Source organism: Danio rerio, chromosome 7, assembly GCF_052040795.2.
Source record: "Danio rerio strain M-AB ecotype USA chromosome 7, GRCz13ab, whole genome shotgun sequence".
NCBI classification, from domain to species: domain Eukaryota; kingdom Metazoa; phylum Chordata; class Actinopteri; order Cypriniformes; family Danionidae; genus Danio; species Danio rerio.
This window is the reverse complement of record NC_141027.1, coordinates 76,320,641-76,345,963: the sequence shown is the minus strand read 5'-3', so window position 1 is coordinate 76,345,963 and position 25,323 is coordinate 76,320,641. Positions and strand designations below refer to the sequence as shown.

Below are 25,323 nucleotides of genomic sequence, written 5' to 3'. Positions count from 1 at the left end.
CCACAGTAAAAGTTTAAGTAAAAAGTTTATTGATATTATTTCAGCATATAATGATATTGATATTTATAAAGTTATTGTTGTTATAAGTTGTAATAATAATAAGCAGTTAAACTTTTTTTTCTGTATTTTGACCAGTAAATTACTAAAACGTCATTCATTCATTTTCTTTTTGGCTTAGTCCCTTTGTTAATCAGGGGTCGCCACAGCGGAATGAACTGCCAACTTATCCAGCATATGTTTTACGCAGTGGATGCTCTTCCAGCTGCAACCCATCACCAGGAAACATCCATACACACTCATTCACAGTCATACACTTCGGCCAATTTAGCTTATTCAATTCACCGGTAGCGCATGTGTTTGAACTTGTGGGGGAAACGGGAGCACCCGGAGGATTGAAGGGACTAAGCAGAAGGAAAATGAATGAATGAAATTGACGTAATTGAGGATGTAAACTGTGTGAAATATTGACCCTGAAGCACTTGTTTTATTGCTTTATTGCTAATTGTTGTTATTTAAAGGCGCGCTGAAACTTTAGTAAAAGACTTGTAGGCATGTTGTCAGACAGATGTAAATCTCACACATGATATATCTGTAGATGTGTGTCATATTTGAGTTTTTTCCTCAGAATGGCAAAACTGCATCATGACCGACTCGTCTTGTTGTTGCATTGACTGAATGATATCAGGCATGAAGCATCCCTGCATTTTAATAATCTCACTTTGACACGGATTGAAAGATGAATATGTTGTTACGATGCTGTATGTTTGCTTTTGTGTGTGATCTAACCAAACTTACAATGGTAGGACGTACCGGGGATAGATTTTGTTGTTTTCTCTGCATGGCATGTTTAATTGTTGCAACTTTGTCTTTTTTGAGCCTATGCATACAGAATACACTGGACACTTTTTAGGTACACCTTAATATTATTAAAAATTAGTATTAATATTATTATTATTATTACTATTAATATTATTTTATTACAAATATTATAGTTGCTTTTGATGTTATTTTATTATTACACCTATTGTTATTATTATTATTATTATTATTATTATTATTATCATCATCATCATTATTATTATTATTAATATAAGAGTTGTTAATGTTGTTATTACTAATACTTGCAATAATGATAATAATAATAATAATAATAAAAAATCTATTACAAAATTATTATTATTTTTTTATTATTATTATTATTAGAGTTGTTGTTGATATTGCTATTATTATTATTATTATTATTATTATTAATATTATTTTATTACAATTATTATTGTTTCTTTTGATGTTATTTTATTATTACAACTATTATTATTATTATTATTATCATCATTATTAATATAAGAGTTGTTATTGTTGTTAATGTTGTTGTTATTACTAATAATTGTTATAATAATAATAAATCTATTACAAAATTATTATTATTATTAATATTATTACAATTATTATTATTTTATTACAATTGTTATTGTTGCTTTTGTTGCTATTTTTATTACTACAACTATTATTATTATTATTACTATTATTATTATTATTAATATAAGAGTTGTTAATGTTGTTGTTATTATTATTTATTGTAATAATTATGCTAAGTCTATTACAATATTATTATTGTTGTTATTATTATTAACATAAGTTGTTATTGTTGTTAATGTTGTTATTATAGATGATTGTAAAAATAATATTAATGATAATAATTCTATTACAATATTATTATTATTATTATAATTATTATTATTACTGTTATTATTATTTTATTACAATTAGTATTGTTGCTTTTGTCATTTTTGTTATTACAACAATAATTACAACAACAACAATAATAATAATAATAATAGTTATAATAATAACATTATAATAAATAATAAGTATTATTATTATTATTATTATTATTATTATTATTATTATTATTATTATTATTATTATTACAAGAGTTATTGTTGGTATTTTGTTATTATTAAAATTAGAAATATTATTACTATAATACAATTATTATTACAACCAAATTATTACAAATTAATTAATTAATTAATAATAATAAATAACATAATTAAAAACTAAAATTATTTTATTTTATTTAAAAAAATCAGAAGAAATTAACACAAATCTACTAAAGTCAAAACATTTATTGTAATGAAAACATCACAATATCAAAAACATTTACTTGCGTTCACACTTTAAAAAGTGATTAGTTGACTTTACTTTAATCAGTTAAGTTAACCAGTTGCCTTAATAAAAAATCTAAAATTATTAAGCGAATGAAATACGAGCGTGATTATAAAGAGTACTTTAAAAACAAACCCTTTTTAAGTAGGGTCAACTTGTTGCTTTAAAGGCAACAGGTCTGCCCTTTCTTTTAAAGTAAAGTGACTAATGGCTTATTACAGCGCACTAAATGAATAAAATAAAACAAATGATATGATTTACCTTTTATTGATCTTCGTTTATTTAATGACGTCTCAGTGCTGGTGAATGAGATCTGGCAAATAAACAAAGAACGTAAACCGCCTCACAAAAGAGTCAGCACAGATTAAGCACAGCCTTCAATGAAGATGGGTTTTTTTTATTGAGCTCATGTGTGTATATATATACACCCCTTGAGATGACCTGAGTCAATCCAGGACACACTCATTATCCGGACTGCAGAAATAAGCACATTTACTCCTTAATGAGAAAACATGCCTTGTAAAATATACTGACTAATTGATTAGTGGACCTTGAGAAACCCTTTGAATTGTTTTTATCGCACTAATAAGTGATTTTAGTTGTAGGCATATTTAAGGTCAGTGAACTGGGCAGGTTTTGCCAACACTGCAGGGCCTAAATGTCTCCACAAAGACTATAAACCCTAAAAATAAAGAGTACCCACATGAGGAAACTGGCTTATTAAACAAATCTAAACATGCAGACAGATTTTATGTGATGTTAGCTGGAGGTTTGGGGGGCGGAAAAACTTCCTTCGTTCAGCGTTTTAAAATACAAGCATAAGTCATCAATCCATTCTAACAGCCTGATCCTGGACCTGCACGAACACATTCATGCCTGCTGCGTTTTCATAAGCTCATGCCAGCATGTCTCCGCCGATATATACATCATGTGAAACTCCTGCTGTATCTCTATAGGAGACGCTTGCCTTCAGAACGGCAGCAGACGTGGAGTTGCTGCACGCCTCAAGAAGTTCTTTATGTGCTCTTCAACCAAACCACCGTCCATCAGTACCGAAAGCAAGTTTTCTTTCAGCACAAATCCACAACAGCTTTATTTAGACAAACACTCTCGATTAGTATTTTTTATCTGTCTATTAGTGTATTTTTATATTTAAATGTGCACTTACGGTGTTATTGAACAAACTGGTTGAGTGAATGATTCAGTGACTCACTTACATTTTGTTTCTCATTGAATCTGTGTCTGTAAAATTGGTTGGGTGAATGATTCAGTGAATCACTTTTATTGTTTTGTTTCGGATTGAATCTGTGTCTTTGGACAAACTGGTTGATTGAATGATTCAGAGACTCACTTGGACAAACTGGTTGATTGAATGATTCAGAGACTCACTTATTTTGTTTTGTTTCATAATGAATCAGTTTATTTGAACAAATTGGTAACGTGAATGATTCAGTGACTCACATGTTTTGTTTCTGATTGAATCAGGGGTTTTGAACAAACTGGTTGATTAAATGATTCAGTGGATTACTTTTATTGTTTTGGTTCTTTTTGAATCTGTGTCTGAACAAATTGGTTGGGTGAATGATTCAGTGATTCACTTTTATTGTTTTGTTTCTGGCTGAATCTGTGTCTTTTGACAAACTGGTTGATTGAATGATTCAGACACTCACTTATACTGTTTTGTTTCTTGATGAATCAGTTTATTTGAACAAATTGGCAAAGTGAATGATTCAGTGACTCACATTGTTTTGTTTCTGATTGAATCAGGGGTTTTGAACAAACTGGTTGATTGAATGATTGAGTGAATCACTTTTATTATTTTGTTTCTGAGTGAATCTGTGTCTTTGAACAAACTGGTTGGATGAATGATTCAGTGACTTTCTTACTGTATATTGTTTTGTTTCTTAATGAATCAGTGTTTTTGAACACAATTGTTCATTGAACGTTTCAGTGACTCACTTACATTGTTTTGTTTCATAATGAATCAGTCTATTTAAACAAATTGATAAAGTGAATGATCCAGTGACTCTCTTACATTGTTTTTTTCCTGACTGAATCAGTGTTTTTGAACAAATTGGTAAAGTGAATGATTCAGAGACTCACTTACATTGTTTTCTTCCTGACTGAATCAGTGTTTTTTGTACAAACTGGTTAAGTGAAAGTTTCAGTGACTCACATTGTTTTGTTTCTTTATGATTCTGTGCTTTTGAACAAATTGGTTTAGCGAATGTTTGGATATAACTCAGTTTTTAGATCACACTTCATTATTATTGTTCATTTATTCATTTACTGTAAATTAGAACTAAATTTAGAAATAGTTTTGAAACAGATCTTGGTGCTTAACAAACTAAATTAAATATTTAGGCTAATTTAGGCTAATGGATGCCCGTCAACACAGTTTCCTTACTCCACAAAAGCAAAAGAGTAAAGAGTAAAAGTAAAGTAAAGTAGGCCGAATGGAGGAGGCTCGTTCTTTATTCTTGCGCTGCAGATGCTCTGTTTAACTGTTTTCTCGCTAGTGAGGCGTTCAGTTTTTACAAAGTCTGCCATGTGAATAGCAAATGTGCGACGCAACTGACTCTTAAAGTGAATGTGAGATGACACTCTGATTGGTTTAACCCTCTCAAGGCAGGTGTTGCTGATTTGCAACAGTTAAAAGCATAGATTTTGCCTGTTTCTAAAATTTAATTTGAGCATGAAAGGGTTAATGCATGTTATGCTCAAAACACACCCAGAACTCATTATTAGATTAAGCACAATCCTCTTGGACCATGCGCCAGGGTGCAAACGATATTTCTCCATCCTTAAAATAGCAAAAGTGGATTCGGACACATGCTCTTAATGCTTTTGCGCTTTAGACTTTGCGCCTAGATTGTTTAAATAGTGTTTCACTTTTTACATAAGCCAAAGAGTTACATTTTTTCTCATTTTTTCAGCTGCTGAATGACAGATTGGATGTATTAAAGTATCAAATCAAATCACTTTTATTGTCACATCATCAGCAGCATGTGTGCTATGATGAGTGAAAAGCTTAGAAAGCCCGAAGCTCGGAAAGTTTGTTGTCCAGTGACTGAACGTTAGCCAGCAGAACGGTGGGGAGCGGAGGTCGAAATTCAAGGTGTCATAGTCTGACTAACGGCGACTCTCTTTCCTCTTTTCCGGCTGTGTTTCCCTTGTCGCTTCGGTTGTGTGACCCAGACAAAGGGCTCTGTTGCTGTGTTTGTAAACAGAGCGCCGTAAAAGAACTCAAAGTCCGGTCTTCGATGTACAACGAGCAATTTCCTGAAGTGTGTGTCTGTCGTAGGTAATGAGAGTGTGTACATCCAGCACGAAAAACGACAAAAATACAAGTAAAACACACAAAACACAACAAAGTTAGCTAGGTGCTCACAACATAGCGGACATGCTTGGCGCCATCTTGATGACGTTGTAGTATGCCCTTTGAATACACTCTGTCCCTATACACTCACTTGGAAAGAAAGTTTAGTAAAAATAATCATATAATTAATCATACACTGGCATGTTTTATATTTAGGGAACACTGCAGCAAATCCTTAATACCACTCGTATTGAACTGTGGGACTATAGCTAATGATTAGCTGTCAAAAGCAATTGCTGCTTGTTTTTCTAATGATCATTTCAGATGCCGAAGTTTGCTGTTATTCGCGTACATATGCATTGTGTTATGAAACCGGAGGGCTGTTAGCATGAAGCGGTAATGATCCTACAATTACTCTGTCACACTGGATGGCTGTACACCCAGAGGGACGCTTCTGAGATGGGTAAATGATGTTGGTGTGTGTCAGATTTGTTTGACGAGTCGTCTTCTGTGGATCACGGGGTCATACGTCTGCCATTAGTCTTCCACGCTTCAGGTGTTGCAGTAATCACTGTGACTCCCAATAGCAGCCGTCACCTCGCTGATTAATGTTAGCAGACGATTCCACATTTCACTCATTGTTTTATTGGCTTCTGCTCCTTTTAAAGATTATTCAGCCTTTAGAGGTGTAAATGATGTGTAAACCTCGGGCGCAGGTCATTTTGGATGCTAGATGGTCTGAGCTGAAGTTGGGAAAGCTCAGCTTCAATATGAGCTAGCAGATTTATTGCTAGGAAGGTCCCAGCGAGTATTTGTGTGGTTAAAAATATCGAATAGACGTTTAAACATTGACATCTATTTTTAAAACAAGTCTAACTTTGTGTAGTCTAAATGTTATTTAAATGTTTTTTTCTGACATACAAAAATGCTTGCGGTATTGACATAAAACCCCCGTGAAGCGCCCCCCGCCTGTCTGAGCAGGGTGTTTCATACCTCTCCGTGGCGGGATGAATTTTGGTTTGGCGCCCCGACATGGAAGAATGAATGTAGTGGAAACCATGAATTAAATTACTAACTCATAAAGACAGTGTAACACCAAATGGCATAACAAAGTAATTAAATTACTGTGTTTTTTGGTACTCATTAACATTTCATTAGCCTAAAATTTCCTGTTGAATAAGATGTTTTATGTCTATTCAGTCCACTAGTTACTTAAATCATAAACTCAGCAATCATCTTAAAGGTTAACGCTGTGTGAAGAGTATGCAAATTTGGATCTTAACCCTGATCTCTTGTGTTTTCTCCACAGATAGCATTGAGGATGAGCTGGAGCTGTCAGCTGTACGGCATCGACCCGAGGCTTTGGAGCAGCTGGAGGCTCAAACGCGTTTCTCACGCAAAGAGCTTCAAATCCTCTACAGAGGCTTCAAGAACGTGAGTTAATACATCTGACTGCACGTCTGACATCAAAACAGAGTTTGATTTTTCCTTTCTCGATTTGAAGCGGCTCGCGTTCGGGAGAAATATTTCCATCTGAGTGTTGGTTTGATGTAGAACATGGCAAACTTTGCAGATGAAAAAAAAACGATCACGTCTGCTACTGTAATCAGGTCAGGAAAGGTCTCTAGAGTGTCCCTGAGGCATAAATGTCCTTTGTCACCTTTGGTGCTCGATGTAATGAGACAACACCGAATTAACTCGACCCAAATTGTCAGGTGACAAAGCGTGAGAGAGGCACAATGGTCCGTTATTATCAGACTCTCAGGGGGAGAAATCAGATGGTGGTAATCCTTCCTTTAGGCCACACACACACAGAGACACGTGATGACTGCACTGAAGCTTTGCTAGCACCTTCAACATTGTCTTACACATTTTTTCTTGTGGAGTACTATATACTGTAAATCAATAATACATGTTTAATATGTTTGTCCATTCATTATTTGACATTTATATGTATATATATATATATATATATATATATATATATATATATATATATATATATATATATATATATATATATATATATATATATATCTCGCTGGCTGCAAAGGGAGGTTCGGTGGAAAAGCCAAACTGTTGAAAAACAAAATATATCATAGAGTTGGGTGGTGGTCAGCAGGAGTAGGTCCAGGACGCTGGATCTGCTCTCGAGCCCTCCCGAGGTGTCATGGGCTTAAATCGTTGAAACACCGAGGAAGGGGGGTGCCCATCTGATGACCGGCTGTAACCACCAACCCTTATAAAGAGTATATCCCTAACTTCCTAGCTGGTGCTGAAGGAAGAAAGGAGGGGGGAAGTATGCCACTGGCCCACAGTTGCGATGGTCCCATCGTATTTTGCATATATATATATATATATATATATATATATATATATATATATATATATATATATAGATATATAGATATATAGATATATAGATATATAGATATAGTGCATCTGGAAAGTATTCATAGTTCTTCACTTCTTTCACATTTTTTATGTTACAGCCTTATTCCAAAATGGATTAAGTTTGTTTATTTCCTCAACATTCTACACACAATCCCCCATAATGACAATGTGAGAAAGAGTTTTGAAATCGTTGGAAATTTATTTAATAATAAAAACCTGAAAAATCACATGTACATCAGTATTCACAGCCTTTGCTCAATACTTTGTTGATGCACCTTTGGCAGCGATTACAGCCTCAAGTCTTTCTGAATATGATGCCGCAAGCTTGGCACACCTGTCTTTGGGAGTTTTTGGCCATTCCTCTTTGCAAGTACCTCTCCAGCTCTATCAGGTTGGATGGGAAGCTACGTTGTACAGCCATTTTCAGATCTCTCCAGAGATGTTCAATAAGATTTAGGTCTGGGCTCCGGCTGGGCCATTTAGGGACATTCACAGTGTTGTTGTGAAGCCATTCCATTGATATTTTGGCTTTGGGTCATTGTCCTGCTGGAAGATGAACCGTCCCCCTGTCTGAGGTCAAGAGCACTCTGAAGCAGGTGTTCATTCAGGATGTCTCTTTACATTGCTGCATTCATCTTTCCTTCTATCCTGACTAATCTTCCAGTAAAATTCCAAGTGGGGAGTGTCTTCTGTCTGGCCACTCTACAATACAGGCATAATTGGTGGATTGCTGCACAGATGGTTGTCCTTCTGTAAGGTTCTCCTCTCTCCACAAAAGAACACTGGAGCTCAGGCAGAATGACCATCAGGTTATTGATCACCTTCCTGACTAAGGCTCTTCTCCCCTGATCACTCAGCTTAGATGGCCGGCCAGCTCTAGGAAGAGTCCTGGTGGTATCAAACATCCTCCGCTTATGGATGATGGAGGCCGCTGTGCTCACTGGAACTTTCAGAGCAGCAAAAATGTTTCTGTAAACTTCCTCAGCCTTGTGCCTCGAGACAATCCTGTCTCAGAGGTCTACAGACAAATCCTTTGTCTTCATGCTTGGTTTTTGCTTTGACATGCACTGTCAACCCTGGGACCTGATATAGACAGGTGTATGCCTTTTCAAATCATGTGCAATCAACTGAATTGACCACAGGTGAACTCCTATGAAGCCGCTGAAACATCTCAAGAATGCTCAGTGGAAACAGAATGTAGCTGAGCTCAACGGCAAAGGCTGTGAATACTGATGTACATGTGATTTTTCAGCTTTTTATTTTTAATAAATGTGTAACAAATTTAAAAACTGTTTTCTCACATTGCCATTATGGGGTATTGTGTGTAGAATGTTGAGGAAATAAACTAACTTAATCCATTCCACAATGTGGAAAAAGTAGAAGTGCTATGAATAATTTACGGATGCCCTGTAATGCAATAAACACCAGACAATCAGAATAAATAATAAACAGATTAAATAAAACGATGACTTCAAATTCAGCTGGCAATTCCACTTTATGTTTCTCCATCCTTGATTTATGACTAATTGCTAAGATCCTTCAGATTTAATTAATCGCTGTCATGGGTCCTGTCCCAAATGCCGCATAAGCCCTCAGATTCCTCCACACTTTGATGCTGTAGTCGTAAAGAGCTGAGCAAAGGGCACGCCGAGGGCACGTGAGCCCCTCTGAAGCTAAAATATTGAATCGACCATCCTATGATCTCCTGAACTTCACAGACTCGCATACGCAATACCTATTGTAAATCTGCAACTCCTCATCAAGCGTGTCATGTGGGAAAGTCTGGCTTGTTTTGATCCATTGTTTTGTCGGTCCACAATGGTTTCACTATTATCCTGATTACAGCCGAAAATGCACAAAGAGCATGAATAATAGTCGCTTGTGTCCATAATAGTTATAGTCAGACCCTTGCCATTGGAAACCCTTTTCTCTTCATCCTTTAGCGTGCTTTTATGTATTTCAAAGGACGAAGATATTCATGTTTAGCTTAGTTTGTTCTTTTATTCAGCGCACAGACATATCTGTTTTATTACTCTACAGTTCTCAGCCTGGTGTTTTATATCAGACAGGCAAAATTAAAAACTGATTGAAAGTATGTTAATTTGAGAATCACTGTGCTGATTAAACTACTCGTAGTTCTTTGCTTCGTTGCTGAATTAGGTAAAACGTTCATCTAAAATGTAGCTAGTGGCGGATTTAGGAATGGGCAATATGGGCGATCCCCCAGGGTGGCACGTTTTGCTGGGGGCACGGGGAGATGGTGCAAAAAAAAAAAAAATGTGCCCAAGTAAAAGCTTTGATATTCGATTTACTTTATGCAAATATTAATTTAGAGTCATCCCAGAATAAACACGTTACACCAGGGGTGTCCAAACTCAGTCCTGGAGGGCCGGTGTCCTGCAGATTTTAGCTCCAACTTGCTTTAACACACCCCTATTGAAAAAAACAGCTTAAACCAGACTAGGCTGGTTGGCTAGTTTTAGCTGGTCAACCAGGCTGGTTTTAGAGGGGTTTTGGCAATTTCCAGGCTGGTTTCCAGCCATTTCCAGCCTGGTCTTAGCTGGTCAGGCTGGGAGATGACCAGTTAAAACCAGCTTGATCAGCCTAGCCATCTGTGAGCCCAGCCAAAACCAGCTATGTCCAGCTTAAACCAGGCTGGTCAAGCTGGTTTTAGCTGGATTTAGCTGGTCATTTTCCAGCCTGACCAGCTAAGACCAGGCTGGAAACCAGCCTGGAAAGGGCCAAAACCCCTCTAAAATCAGCCTGGTCAACCAGCTAAAACCAGCCAACTAGCCTAGGCTGGTTTAAGCTGGATTTTTCAGCAGGGAACTGCAAGGATGTTTCTAGAAAGCCTAGTAAGAGCTTGATTAGCTAGCCCAGGTGTGTCTGATTGGGGTTGCAACTAAACTTTGCAGGACACCGGCCCTCCAGTACCGAGTTTAGACATGCCTTCGTTATACATTGACATTTGCCGTATTTTGCACGTGCAAATTTGCTACTCTATGTGCAACTGAAACAACACTGGTGTAACCAAACTGACGCATGCACGCAAAGAACCATTCCAACGCACCTCACACGCTGCTCACTCGCTCCTGGTATGAATCCCGGTTGTTTACATGCACACCGATAAAATACGCACCACTCATGCGATGTAAAACCGGAGTAACAGCCTTTTACAGGGGCGCCTGCAGGATTTCATTCTAAGGTACGCACAAATCCAGCACCGCCCTGCCGCCTTCTGATGGCTGTTATTTCAGTATTCAAACATTAAATAATGAATGCATTAAGTACAATAAAAACGAATATTTTTTTTAATAATTTAGCAAAATTCTGCTATTTTTATCTTTGTATTTTTATAATTTAATTTTATTAGTTTTACTATTTTATTGTCTTCATAATTAAAGCCATAGACAAAATCCTGATTGACATTTTAGAAAATATTTTGCGCAGCTACCCAGTATGTATTAAAGATCACAGAGAAAAAAACAAAACAAAAAAACACAGAAACATGTTAAATGCTCCAATAAATTATTTAACTGAATCGTAAAAATAATAATAATAATAATAAAATTGCTCATTTTTATTTTTATAAAACATTTTATTATTATTTTTGAGTAAAAAACTATACCGACATTTAAGAATCCATATATTTATTCATTAAATTTAACTGTTTTTTTTGGTGCATAGGCTATAATTTAACTCATACAACAGTACCTTGAACAGCTACACTGCCGCTAAAGCTTTCAAACACAACCCCAATAAAGTAATGAAAGATTAGACTTTCTCGGGTGACGTTCGATATCTCAACACGCCGTAACCGTCCTTCGGGGGGTATAGCCGGCATTAAATTACAAAACAAGACGTCTGGCTTGACTGAAGTGCAGTTATTTCCTCATTGTTTAAAGAGTCTGCAAGTTCGTGTTTCATGGATAAAGTATGTAGCTATAGGATTTTGAACATCAATAATGTTAAGCCTGTCTTTATTCGATGCACAGCAGAAAAAAAAAAGTCTTTCAGCAGTGCATGCAGCTGTTGGTAAAGTTCTCTCCCGCAGTCCTCAGTGGAGAAACAACCGTAACCCCAAGTGTTCTCAGAACGATTTGGCACGATAGTGGAAAAGCAGGCAGCGGTAGTGTATACCGTTTAATAATCAATTTAAATTATGTCACAAATAAATAAATAAACAAAAAGCGGCATTAATTCCCGTCCTCTCATTTTAGGTACGCACAGTGCGTACAGTCGTACGGCTGCAGGCGCCACTGCCCTTTTATGCAGCAAAACTAATTACATTTATTAAATTGGTTGTTATACAAGTTATATATAATATGAGTTATATAATTATATATACAGTTGAAGTCAGTATTATTGTCGCAAACTGAAGAGGGGAGGGGGGGGTGTCTCACGGGGGCACTTCAGATAACTTTGGAAGGGCACTTTACATCCAAGACTATAAGGTGCATGTGCACAGCACAGGTTGAGCCCTATGTGTGCATGTGCCTGCCAACACTGGACTGTACAACTGCAGGATCTGTTAACACTTTAGTTAAAGTGTGAATTCCCACTAATAACCACCGACTGATTCCCTGCCTAATAATACGATGTTGGCTAATTATTCCTGATAAAGTATGATATTATTTCACATCCCTTATCCTGCCCAATACCTTAACCCAACTACTTACTAACTATTAATAGGCAGATAATTAGTCGTTTATTGAGCTGAAAGTCTTACTTAATAATTCATTAATAGCAAAGATTGTACCTTAAAATAAAGTGTGATTTTTATACTACACGCACATGTAACAGTACATGACAAAAATATGAGCAGTAAAACGGAAAGTGTGTGAGAGCAGCCTGTGGCGTCGCTCATGACTGTATTCCCTGTGCTGTGTGTGGAGCAGCTGGAAACAACACAACACGCTTTAATACTGGAGGGATTTATGCGCACATCAAGCTTTTACATTCTTCAACAAAACACATTCTGTCAGTGACACTCTCAGAAACACTTTCAATCTGCTGGCATGGTAAAAAAAAAGGATTCAGTCTCGCTTTAATGGATTTACTGTACAGCATAAATGCGTATATATCTAGATCTTCAGTGTTAAGGCTTCATAAACGCTCGACTTCCTGATGAACTCGCTGTGTCCTATTTCTATCAGAGTAAAGCGATGAAGTCGACATAATGTCTGCTGAGCACACTTAAAATGTTGAGGTAAGTGTTTAGAGCCTGGAGAAATCTGTATTTATCTTGCTTTCTGGAACAGATCTGACTACTATACTCTTAGATGTAAGTTACAGTAGTTGATGTGTTTTAACATATTTAGTTCATCCTCGTCTTATCCCCTGAGAATATTATTTTGGACATAAAGAGGCTAAACTTCCTATTCCACATAAAAAAAAAAGATTTTCTTGGCACACTTTGGGTCTATTAGTATCAATTGAGCATTATGTCAACGCCACAGTCTACCTGAGTATTGTTGCTGACCATGTCCATCCCTTTATGACCACAGTGTACTCATCTTCTGATGGCTACTCCAACAGGATAATGCGCCATGTCATAAAGCGTGAATCATCTCAGACTGCTTTCTTGAACATGACAATGAGTTCACTGTACTCAAATGGCCTCCACAGCCACCTGAGCTCAATCCAGTAGAGCACCTTTGGGATGTGGTGAATGGGAGATTCGGATCATGAATGTGCAGCTGACAAATATGCAGCAACTGCGTAATGTTATCATGTCAATGTGGAGCAAAATCTCTGAGGAATGTTTCCAGTACCTTGTTGAATTTATTCTTGGAAGGATTAAGGCAGTTCTGAAGGCAAAAGGAGGTTCAACCCACTACTAGTAAGGTGTACCTAATTAAGTGGCCATTGAATATATATATATATATATATATATATATATATATATATATATATATATATATATATATATATATATATATATATATATATATTCAGAACTTTTAGCCCCCCTGTTTATTTTTTCCCAATTTTCTGTTTAACAGAAAACGCTTTTTTTAACACATAAACAATAGTTTTAATAACTCATCTCTAATAACTGATTTACTTTATCTTTGCCATGATGACAGTAAAAAATATTTGACTAGATATTTTTAAGACACTTCTATACAGCTTAAAGTGACATTTAAAGGTTTAACTAGGTTAGGTTAACTAGGCAGGTTAGGGTAATTAGGCAAGTTATTGTATAACAAAGGTTTGTTCTGTATCGCAAAAAAATTGCCTAAAGGGTCTAATAATTTTGTCCTTAAAAAGGTGTTTAAAAATTAAAAACGGCTTTTATTCTAGTCAAAATAAAACAAATAAGACTTTCTCCAGAAGAAAAAATATTATCAGACATACTGTGAACATTTGCTTACTCTGTTAAACATCATTTGGGAAATATTTAAAAAAGAGAAAAAAATTTAAATGGGAGGCGAATAATTCTGACTTCAACTATATATATATACTCAGTTACTCACTTACTATTTTTAATTGTTTGCCACCTGTCTCAACCCCTTTGCCTGTTAGTAAAGCGTTTGAGCCCTGCTCCAGTTTATTACAAAATGTATTATCTGAAAATTTATGTGAAACAAAAACTAAATTAAACCTATATTGGATTTAGTAAACTTTTGTTTATTTAATTTTTATAGTATCCATCCAGAAATATTCAACCAATACACACATTTCATTGCATCTTATAAAAAATGAAACAAAACCCATCGATCATCACGCTCTTGCATTTTCTTGATATATATATATATATATATTTTTTTTTTGTTCTTCTGGAAAATGTGGTGTGAACAGATTTTTTTCCCAGAATTTGAAAATTCAATTCAATTCAATTCAATTATTTAAAAATGTAATTTAAAAATAAAAAATATAACATTAATAAATAAATAAAATAAAATGTGATAATAATTGTCCTCCATTCAGATTTTTTTGCTCTGCTATATAATAAATATATAACATTTGTTTTCTATTATAAATTAAATCTGACAAACAAAATAAATAAACAAATAAATAATAAAAATAAACATCTTAATCTATAAAAATAATATCTTAAGCAAATAAATATCTTATTAGAACAAATTAACTTTATGCATGAATTTTGAATTTTAATTCCTTGATTTTTTTCTGAAAAAAAAAATTAATAATAAATTAAATTAAATTAAAAATAAATTCAATTAAATTAAATTGAATTGGCGTTATCAGTGATTATCAGCTGAAAGATATGGGCCATTAGGGGCCTTCTGCACCTACCAGTAGGCTCAAGTTGCTTAGGTTATCATTCATCCACATGGTTAATTAGCTATTGATTGCATACGGCTGCAGCCGGAAGTTAACAGATCTGCATCTGGAGTCTTCTATATTAGTATAGCTGATTAACCATGTCGATGGATGATAACAGCCTTCTGAGTCTACCAGTAGGCGCAGAAGGCCACTACCGGCCCATATCTATCAGCTGATAACCACTAATGATAACGCCCATTCAATCAAGTGATAACATTCGAAGCGGGTGCACAGTCGGTATGACAGGAATACTGAAACTGAAACTCCACTTAACATTCCCAAATGCTCCTTTACTATTATCATGACACCCACATTTAAATGTTGAGGTACCCACCGGTCTCCATTCAGAGTTTTCATAAATAATCAAACCCGGTGTGAAAAGTGTCCTCGGCACCACCAATTACCTCAGGCTCTGGAAAACATGAAAGCAGTTGTTTTGGTCTAATCCAGCACTTCACATGTCTGACATTAAAAACAGCAGTGTGCGTGTGTGTGTGTGTGTGTGTGTGTGTGTGTGTGTGTGTGTGTGTATGTTGTTTCAGTGAGCTCTGCTTAATTAAAAAGGATTGTTTCGTGTTGCTGTCATCCAGTGTCTCCTGAGGGAAAGCCGTATAATTACCTTTAAAGAGACACGCGTGGCTTTCTTCGCAAAAGCGTCAGTGCCAAACTCTTCTCAACGTTATCAAGCCTGCAGGTTCATTAACACGGTTAAGATGCGCACGCTGTAATGAAGAGATGTTTTCAGCTTACTGAAGCATGAGAGTTCAGCGCAATCAGAGGATCTCTGGCATGTTTTGCTTTCAGTTCACTGCTAATTCAACTCGTGGAAAACAGAGCAAAGAAAAAAAGTCTGAGTGGAGGAGAGATTTATTTTATTTTATCTTGTTTGTTTAAAACAAATATTAAATATATTTATTATATAGCACAGCAAAGGAAAAGTCTAAATGGTGATTTATTTATTTTTATTTATTTTTTATGTTTTTTTTTCATTTCTTTATTTTGTTTGTTTTGTTTATTTATTATATAAAACAGATATTCAATATATTTATTTTTTTCAAAGCAAAAAGTGAATGGAGATTTTTTATTTTATTTACTTATTTGTTTGTTTTATTATTTATTTAGTTTTTGTTTATTTTATAAAACAAATATTGTATGTATTTATTTTATTTGTTATATAGCGCAACAAAAAATTTAATGAGGGACATTTTTTCTATTTTATTTAATTATTTATTTATTTATTTATTTAAAACAAATATTAATTATATTTATTAAATATATTTATTATATAAAAAGACTAAATGGAAGATTTATTTATTTATTTTTTGTTTGTTTTATTTTATTTTATTTATTATGCAAAGCAAATATCATGTTTCATGGCGATGCAGTGGTGCAGTAGGTAGCGCCTCACAACAAAAGGGTCGCTGGTTCGAGCCTCAGCTGGGTCAGTTGATGTTTCTGTGTGGAGTTTGCATGTTCTCCCTGTGTTTGCGTGGGTTTCCTCTGGGTGCTCTGGTTTCCCCCGCAGTCCTAAGACATGTGGTACAGGTGAATTGGGTAGGCTAAATTGTCTGTAGCGTATGAGTGTGTATGGATTTTTCCCAGAGATGGGTTGCAGCTGGAAGGGCATCCGCAGCGTAAAACATTTGCTGGATAAGTTGGCGGTTCATTCTGCTGTGGGGACCCCAGATTAATAAAGGGACTAAGCTGAAAAAAGAAAATGAATGAATGAAATATCATATTTATTTATTATATAGTGCAGCATAGTAAAAGTCTGTATGAAGATTTATTTATTTGTTTGTTTGTTTTTTTGTTTAATTTTATTTAATTTTATTTACTTTTATTTTATTTTATCTTACAAATGCAACCATTACTTATAAGAATAAACTTAGTTGTTGGTAAAATCCACTGTCAACAGATTATTTTGCATGACCTTTATTGATCTACTAGAGCAAAATTTCCCAAAATTGCTCAAACAGCTCAAACTTTTTTCTGCATAATATAATTTTTTTCATTATTGTATGCTTGTATTTTTATTTAAGTGCTGCATATAGCATGTTAACTGAATAATCAATCAATATTAAATTTAATTGTGATAGTACAGTTGAATTTTACTAAAGTTGTCTTCAGTGTCACATGATCCTTCAGAAAATGTATCTATGCATTCAAGTGTTATAGATATATATATTTTTAAGTAACAAAGAAGAAAATACTTTAACTAAGGGAATGAAACTTTACACATTTTAAAACCCTAAAAAACACTCAGTGTTTGTATTAAGATTTATGCAATTAATTATTTTTCTAACAGATAGACTACAGTATATCTAATAAAAAAAGTCTCAAACTCTTCTTTGAGAGTAAATGTTAAGATATAATAAACATGTAGAAAGTGTTTCTTATTATATTACTGTAATCACAATCTGTTACCATGTTTGAGAAAGAGGAGCTTCAGTTTTTTGGATAAAGTTTCAAAATAATGGTGAATAGTTTAAAGGACTCTGGGTCAATTCTTTTATTTGACTATAGAGCTATAAGACAAGGAGCAGCTTTAGGCCCCGTTTACACTAATGCGTTTTAGTTTGAAAACGCATACGTTTTGCTACCGTTACGCCATCCGTCCACACTACGCCAAAATTTTCGAGTGCTGAAAACGGAGCGTTTTGGAAACACTGGAGAGGCCGTTTTCATTCTGAAACGCTGCTGCTCCGTATCAGTGTGGATGGGGGAAAACAGAGACATCTGAATATGGAGGCGGGGCTGCTGAGATTCGCTACCTGATTGGGGCTTTTGTGTCATTGCATATCTTTCCCTTATTCGTCAAGCCCCTATCACATGAACATAACACATAACTTTAACGCTACCGGAAGACAGCAGACCAGCCTTCACTGTAAACAACAGCATGGACACAGAAATGGAAGCGTTGTTTGCACTATTGTCTGTTTTAGGTGCCATTGTGCAGTTATTCATTTGTTACGTTTAGTAACAACTCGACCTCATCGTCTGTCCACAAAAATACCTCTTCTGCTTTCTCTGCCATCGTGTTCATTGTTCCACCGGCGTTTGTTGACTTACAATAACCAAATGCCGAGCGAGACGCATGCTTTCTGTTTATACTAGAACGCGCATGCCCAGAGTGCGCGAATGGTCATGTGATGTACGTTTTTGGTGGCGTAGTGTGGACGGAGATATGTTCAGAAACACCAGGTGAAACGCTAGTGTGGACGCGGATCGTTTTTGATCTAAAACGCCGTTTTAAAACTAAAATGCACTAGTGTAAACAGGGCCTCAGATTTTAGCCTCAGCCAGATGTTTTCATTCACTTAGAGCTTTGTTACACACCGTTGGAAGGTAATTTTCAAAAACCCATAATAGGGTTTGTCTCAACACTTAAATGAAATGGATGATTTAGGCAAAAAAAAAAAAAAACAGCAGAAATCTTTCTTGGATAAGTGGATTAAGGACAACTAAGCAATTTTCTGCAATTACCTTGCTTGAAATAGATACATTTAAAAGCACTTTTCATAATTACCGCAATTGCCAAACCATTGGACAAAGCAACAACAATCATTTAGAAAATAGCCATTTCTACTATATAATCTAATCTGAATCCTGCGGTTCAAATGACACTCTTCCGGCTTTTAGAAATGTGGCTGGCGCCTTACAATTGTTCATTTCTTAAAGAGAATCCATAATAATTCTTAATAGTCACAATATATTTTGAAATCATAAATGCTTAGGACCCATTTCACATAATAAAAGTCACGTTAAAGCAGTTGATGACGCTCAAAATAAGCACAAAGCGACATAAACATCAGATTTGTCTTTCTTTTCTGCTATGGATGCGCGATGTTTTGTCTCCATCACATAAATGCGCAGAATGTCAACAGAAATGACACTTCTATCACTCACTTTAAATCGCAGCAGGCAGGATGAATACGATAATAAAGCTACAGCTCATCTGTTTCTCCTTATAAAGCTGAATGTTTTATAGATGTCAGAATCTGGCGTCGTGCTTTCAGTAAACTAGTTAAAAGAACATTAGACTTCTCTGTTCTTTCGGTACAAACATGTGAATTAAAACAATACATCCAATGCTACAAATTAGAAAGTGCCGGCGTTTCCCTGCGACAGAGACATTAGTTGCTTTTATTGCTTTTGTATCTGTCGTCAAGGGAGAGGTATTGTTAAAGATGTGATTTCACTTTGTTTTCACTGATCTATCATTGCAAGGGAAGCACATGAGGAATGCTGGAAGTGGCTAATAAAGGACTGATGAATGCAGGTCTTAAAGTTTAATCTGTAATCATTGTGTCGTATAAATATATATGGGTTACCAAATATAATGTTCAGTTTGGAGAGAGATGGGGGGGGGGTACACACACACACACACACATACTGCATAATGTTGAAATGTAATATAGAGCATTTAACAGAGTTGACAGTAACAGAGTTGACAATAACAGTTGATAGTAACAGACAATAACAAAGTTGACGGTAGCAGAGTTGACAGCAACAGAGTTAACAGTAATATACAGCAACATTCAACAGTAACAGAGTTGAGTTACAGACAGTAAAGGAGTTGACAATAACATGGTTGACAGTAACAGAGTTGAGAGTAACAGACAGTAACATAGTTACCAATAACAGAGTTGATATTAATCGGGTTGACAGTAACAGACAGTAACAGAGTTGGTAGTAATAGACAATAACAGAGTTGATAGTAACAGGGTTGACGGTAACATAATTGAGAGTAACAGAAAGCAACAGACAGTTACAGAGTTAACAATAACAGAGTTGACAGTATCAGATTTGATAGTAACATAGTTAACAGTAACAGAGTTAACAATAACAGAGTTAACAATAACATAGTTAACAGTAACAGAGTTAACAATAACAGAGTTAACAATAACAGAGTTAACAGTAACAGAGTTAACAATAACAGAGTTAACAGTAACAGAGTTGACAGTAACAGAGTTGACAGTAACAGACAGTAACAGAGTTGACAGTAACAGAGTTGACAGTAACAGAGTTAACAATAACAAAGTTGACAGTAACAGAGTTAACAATAACAGAGTTAACAATAACAGAGTTAACAGTAACAGAGTTGACAGTAACAGAGTTAACAATAACAGAGTTAACAATAACAGAGTTAACAGTAACAGAGTTGACAGTAACAGAGTTAACAATAACAGAGTTAACAATAACAGAGTTAACAGTAACAGAGTTGACAGTAACAGACAGTAACATAGTTAACAGTAGCAGAGTTAACAGTAACAGAGTTGACAGTAACAGAGTTAACAATAACAGAGTTAACAATAACAGAGTTAACAGTAACAAAGTTGACAGTAACAGACAGTAACATAATTAACAGTAGCAGAGTTAACAGTAACAGAGTTGACAGTAACAGAGTTAACAATAACAGAGTTAACAATAACAGAGTTAACAGTAACAAAGTTGACAGTAACAGACAGTAACATAGTTAACAGTAGCAGAGTTAACAGTAACAGAGTTGACAGTAACAGAGTTAACAGTAGCAGAGTTGACAGTAACAGAGTTAACAATAACAGAGTTAACATTAACAGAGTTGACAGTAACAAACAACAACAGATTTGACAGTAACCAAGTTGACAGCAAGAGTTGACTGTAACAGACAACAACATAGTTGACAGTAACAGAGTTGACAGTAACAGACAACAACAGAGTTGACAGTAACAGAGTTGACAGTAACAGACAGTAACAGAGTTGACAGTAACAGAGTTGACAGTAACAGAGTTAACAATAACAAAGTTGACAGTAACAGAGTTGACAGTAACAGAGTTAACAATAACAGAGTTAACAATAACAGAGTTAACAGTAACAGAGTTGACAGTAACAGAGTTAACAATAACAGAGTTAACAATAACAGAGTTAACAATAACAAAGTTGACAGTAACAGACAGTAACAGAGTTAACAGTAGCAGAGTTGACAGTAACAGAGTTGACAGTAACAGAGTTAACAATAACAGAGTTACCATTAACAGAGTTGACAGTAACAAACAACAACAGATTTGACAGTAACCAAGTTGACAGCAAGAGTTGACTGTAACAGACAACAACATAGTTGACAGTAACAGAGTTGACAGTAACAGACAACAACAGAGTTGACAGTAACAGAGTTGACAGTAACAGACAACAACAGAGTTGAAAGAGTTAACAGTAACAGATTTGACAGTAATAGACAACAACAGAGTTTGCAATAACAGAGTTGACAGTAACAGATAACAGCAGAGTTGACAGAAAAAAGAGAACAACATAGTTAAAAGTAACATAGTTGACAGTAACAGAATTAACAGTAACAGAGTTGGCAGAAACAGAGTTGACAGCAGAACCGTGCAGAGACTGTTTAAGGGGCATGTGCAGGATGAAATTTTGAAGACTAAAAAGGGCATGTGCACTGCACAGGTTGAGCCCTATGTGTGCACGTGCATGGTTGACAGTAACAAACTGTTAATGTGTTGTATTATATTATACCCTACAGTTGTAGAAACTACAATAACTACAGGGTCAATTCTTAGTATTACTGTAGTTTTTGCATTACCATAGTAACAACAGAATTACCACAACAAATTAATTAAAGTACTTTACTATAGTATGATAACTACGTATTGTCTCATTGTTTATTATTATATTATATGGAATTATTTTTAAATCTCTAATTATTATTATTATTATTATTATTTTTATTATTATTATTATTATTATTATTATTAAATGACAAAAATGTATGTTGTGTTAGTCAGGCACCAATTCACCATGACAGATTTCCTTCTACATGTACTCTCAATAAGTATGATTCTGATTTTGATTTTGATTCGGATTCGGATAACAGCATCTATTATTTTTGCTGCAATCCTGAGAGTAATACAATAAGTTTCAGTTCAACAAACATCTTGGATATCAGCCACCGCAACTCCCTTAAGAAGAGTAATAAAGAAACTGCACCGCCGATGTTCAGAGACAACGTATGTGTTCAATTATTATTTCTGAAGAAACGCACATTAACGAGTTTATTAAAGCAAAACATCTAAGAGCATTTCATCGGGCAAACATGGCAGATTGCACCATTGTTCTGTCATTTTGAGAAGGTCGCATCATTTTCAGTGCAGGTCATCAAATAATATTGAACAAACAACATGCAGACATCAGTGTTGAATAATAGTCCGATCATATTTGAGGTTTATATGATCTCACATCTCCCTGGAAGAATATAAAGTCTGACATGAAGCCTCTGAGCTCATTTATTTGAAATGAAGGAGAGATATAATGTGCTATTGTTGCGTTCAGTGCACTTCCAGTACAGTGTGTTTATCTGCTGCTTCACGCTTTCATTTATCAAACACATTTGTATGCATCACACTATGCAAGATACGTTTATTGCTCAGAAACGATGCCGTTTTTCTATTTGTATGTACATGCATATGCTGTATATATCTTTTCAGATTGTGATGGAAGTGTCTGTTGTGTGTGTTTTCAGGAGTGTCCCAGTGGTGTGGTCAATGAAGACACATTTAAGGAAATTTACGCTCAGTTTTTCCCACAGGGAGGTGAGTGTCATTTCAACTCATAGATTATCTTTAACGGTTTCCTTTATAGGGCTGCACGGTTGTGCAGTGAATAGCACTTTCACCTCACAGCAAGAAGGTCGCTGGTTCGAGCCTCGGTTGGGTCAGTTGGCATTTCTGTGTGGAGTTTGCAAGTTCTCCCCGTATGCGTGGGTTTCTGGTTTCCCCCACAAGTCCAAAGACATGCGCTATAGGTGAATTGGGTGAGCTAAATTGTCCGTAGTGTATGTGTGTAATTGAGTGTGTATGGGTGTTTCCCTTTGATGGGTTGCAGCTGCAAGGGCATCTGCTGCATAAAACATATGCTGGATAAGTTGGCGGTTCATTCCGCTGTGGCGACCCCAGATTAATAAAGGGACTAAGCCGAAAAAGAAAATGAATGAATGAGTTTCCTTTATACTTGTGTTGTGTGCTGTGAATATGAACACAAACTAATATAAATAAAATAAACTAACATTTATGTTGTATTTGATTTTTTGTTGGTATTGGAGATTCTGATAAACAATTTTCACTCAGGTAAAGTCTGGAAATAATCACGCAGAAGTGTGAAGTAACACATCTAAGTAAATATGAGTTTGGTCGAAAGTCTATGATTTTTTTCTGTAAAAATACACAATGTTTGCATAGACTTATTAAATCATGTTTACGCTTAAAAAAATGTTAAATAAAATTAAATATATATATATGTATGTATGTATGTATGTATGTATGTATGTATATATATATATATATATATATATATATATATATATATATATATATATATATAAATATATGTTAATTATAAATTATATATAAATATATAATAAAAAAGTATATAATTATAATAACATTAGTCATAAGTAAATATGATGCAAACGTTGCAATTATGAGATATTCATCATAATTATTTGTCCTTTTTATAATGTACTCATAACTGATTTTGTAATATAATATAATATAATATAATATAATATAATATAATATAATATAATATAATATAATGTAATGTTATAAAAGAAAAAATTTATAAAGTCTTTTTTATAAATTTTGTAATATAATATACAGTCATAAAAATCAGATAAAATCTCAGAAATATGAAGCAAACATTACAGTTATTAATTATGATTCAGTTTAGTGTTTTATAATTTTTACTTTTTATAGTATACTAAAGCATAAGATTTTATATAATATAAGATAATATAATATAATATAATATAAAATAATATAATATAATATATGAGAATATTATACGAGTAATAGTGCGATATGGCTCTATATCAGCACTGGTGGGAGGCGTGCGTTGGCACAAGTGACAATATACATCCATATTGCACTGCTACGAATTTTATATTACATTTATACAACAGTTCGACGACATAATCGTGTGTATAAAAAAGGCAATCAAACATGTAGAGTCTCAATATCCTTTTGTAAGAGGAACTACTTTTTTTCTGTCTTTCATTCGCATCTGAAGCTAATGATTCACAAACGTCACTTTAGAGCTAGCATTTGAATGATTCTCTAGCGTAATGTCTAAAGTGAAGACAACAAAGGCGATTTTGCTCACATTTTAAGATTAAAAGGCTGAACAGCATGAAAACTGATTAGTTGAAGTATGTATACATACTGTGACTTACTGATTATATTATATTATATTGTAGTATATTATATTATATTTTATTGTATTGTATTATATTATATTATATTGTATTATATTATATTATATTATATTATATTATATTATATTATATTGTATTATATTATATTATATTATATTATATTATATTATATTATATTATATTATATTGTATTATATTATATTGTATTATATTATATTATATTATATTATATTATATTATATTATATTATATTATATTATATTGTAGTATATTATATTATATTATTTTATTTTATGCAGCAACTACATAACACCAAACATTTCAGACACACACATACTCACAAATCACACACTCTCTCATTGTTGTGAATGGAGGTCTTTCTGTAGTGGTTCCTCTCTTTTGACTCACATGATTTGTGCCACTGTACAGTCAGACGAGTGGTTTTCTAATTATGTGTTTGCGCATCATTATTTGTCAGGGATTGTGACAAATCTCCCTCACGAGGCTCTTCTCATTCCAGACCATTCACATACACACGCTGCTTGTATTATTTATAGTATAATAGATCATAGTCTGTGCTAAGCTTATGCATTTGCTTTGTTATTGAGCAGAATAAGCTGCGGGATGAGTTAATGACATTGCGGTGACTGAGCTGAGCAGTTCCTCTTTTATTTTTCAGATGCATCGACGTATGCACATTTTCTGTTCAACGCATTCGACACAGATCACAACGGCTCGGTCAGCTTTGAGGTAAGAACTAATAACGAACATCAGGCACATACACAGCTGAAGTCACAATTATTAGCTCTTTTTTCTTTTTCAAATATTTTCCAATAATTATAATCCAATAATAATATTTTTTCTTCCGAATTCTGAATATCGCAGCAGAAATCTAGACTCCAATTTTTCCAATCGTCTATTGTCGACCCTGTGGGAATTGTAGCCTCAGTTTCCT

The 25,323-nt window shown here is 34.5% G+C and overlaps 1 protein-coding gene across 7 annotated transcripts in view; it reads left to right on the top strand.

Annotated features, from left to right (window-relative positions):
* kcnip4a (potassium voltage-gated channel interacting protein 4a) overlaps window positions 1-25,323 on the top strand; it is a 313,734-nt gene that overhangs the window by 282,074 nt on the left and 6,337 nt on the right. For 5 of the 7 annotated variants that reach the window (XM_087262464.1, XM_087262463.1, XM_087262465.1 and 2 more), the window contains exons 2-4: window positions 6,795-6,919; window positions 22,680-22,749; window positions 25,048-25,118. In XM_087262464.1, the coding sequence (XP_087118590.1) occupies window positions 6,795-6,919; window positions 22,680-22,749; window positions 25,048-25,118 (266 nt within the window). Of the gene's footprint in view, window positions 1-3,122; window positions 3,225-6,794; window positions 6,920-22,679; window positions 22,750-25,047; window positions 25,119-25,323 lie in introns of all 7 variants that reach the window. The other 2 variants (XM_087262460.1, XM_087262459.1) reach the window with 1 other exon arrangement.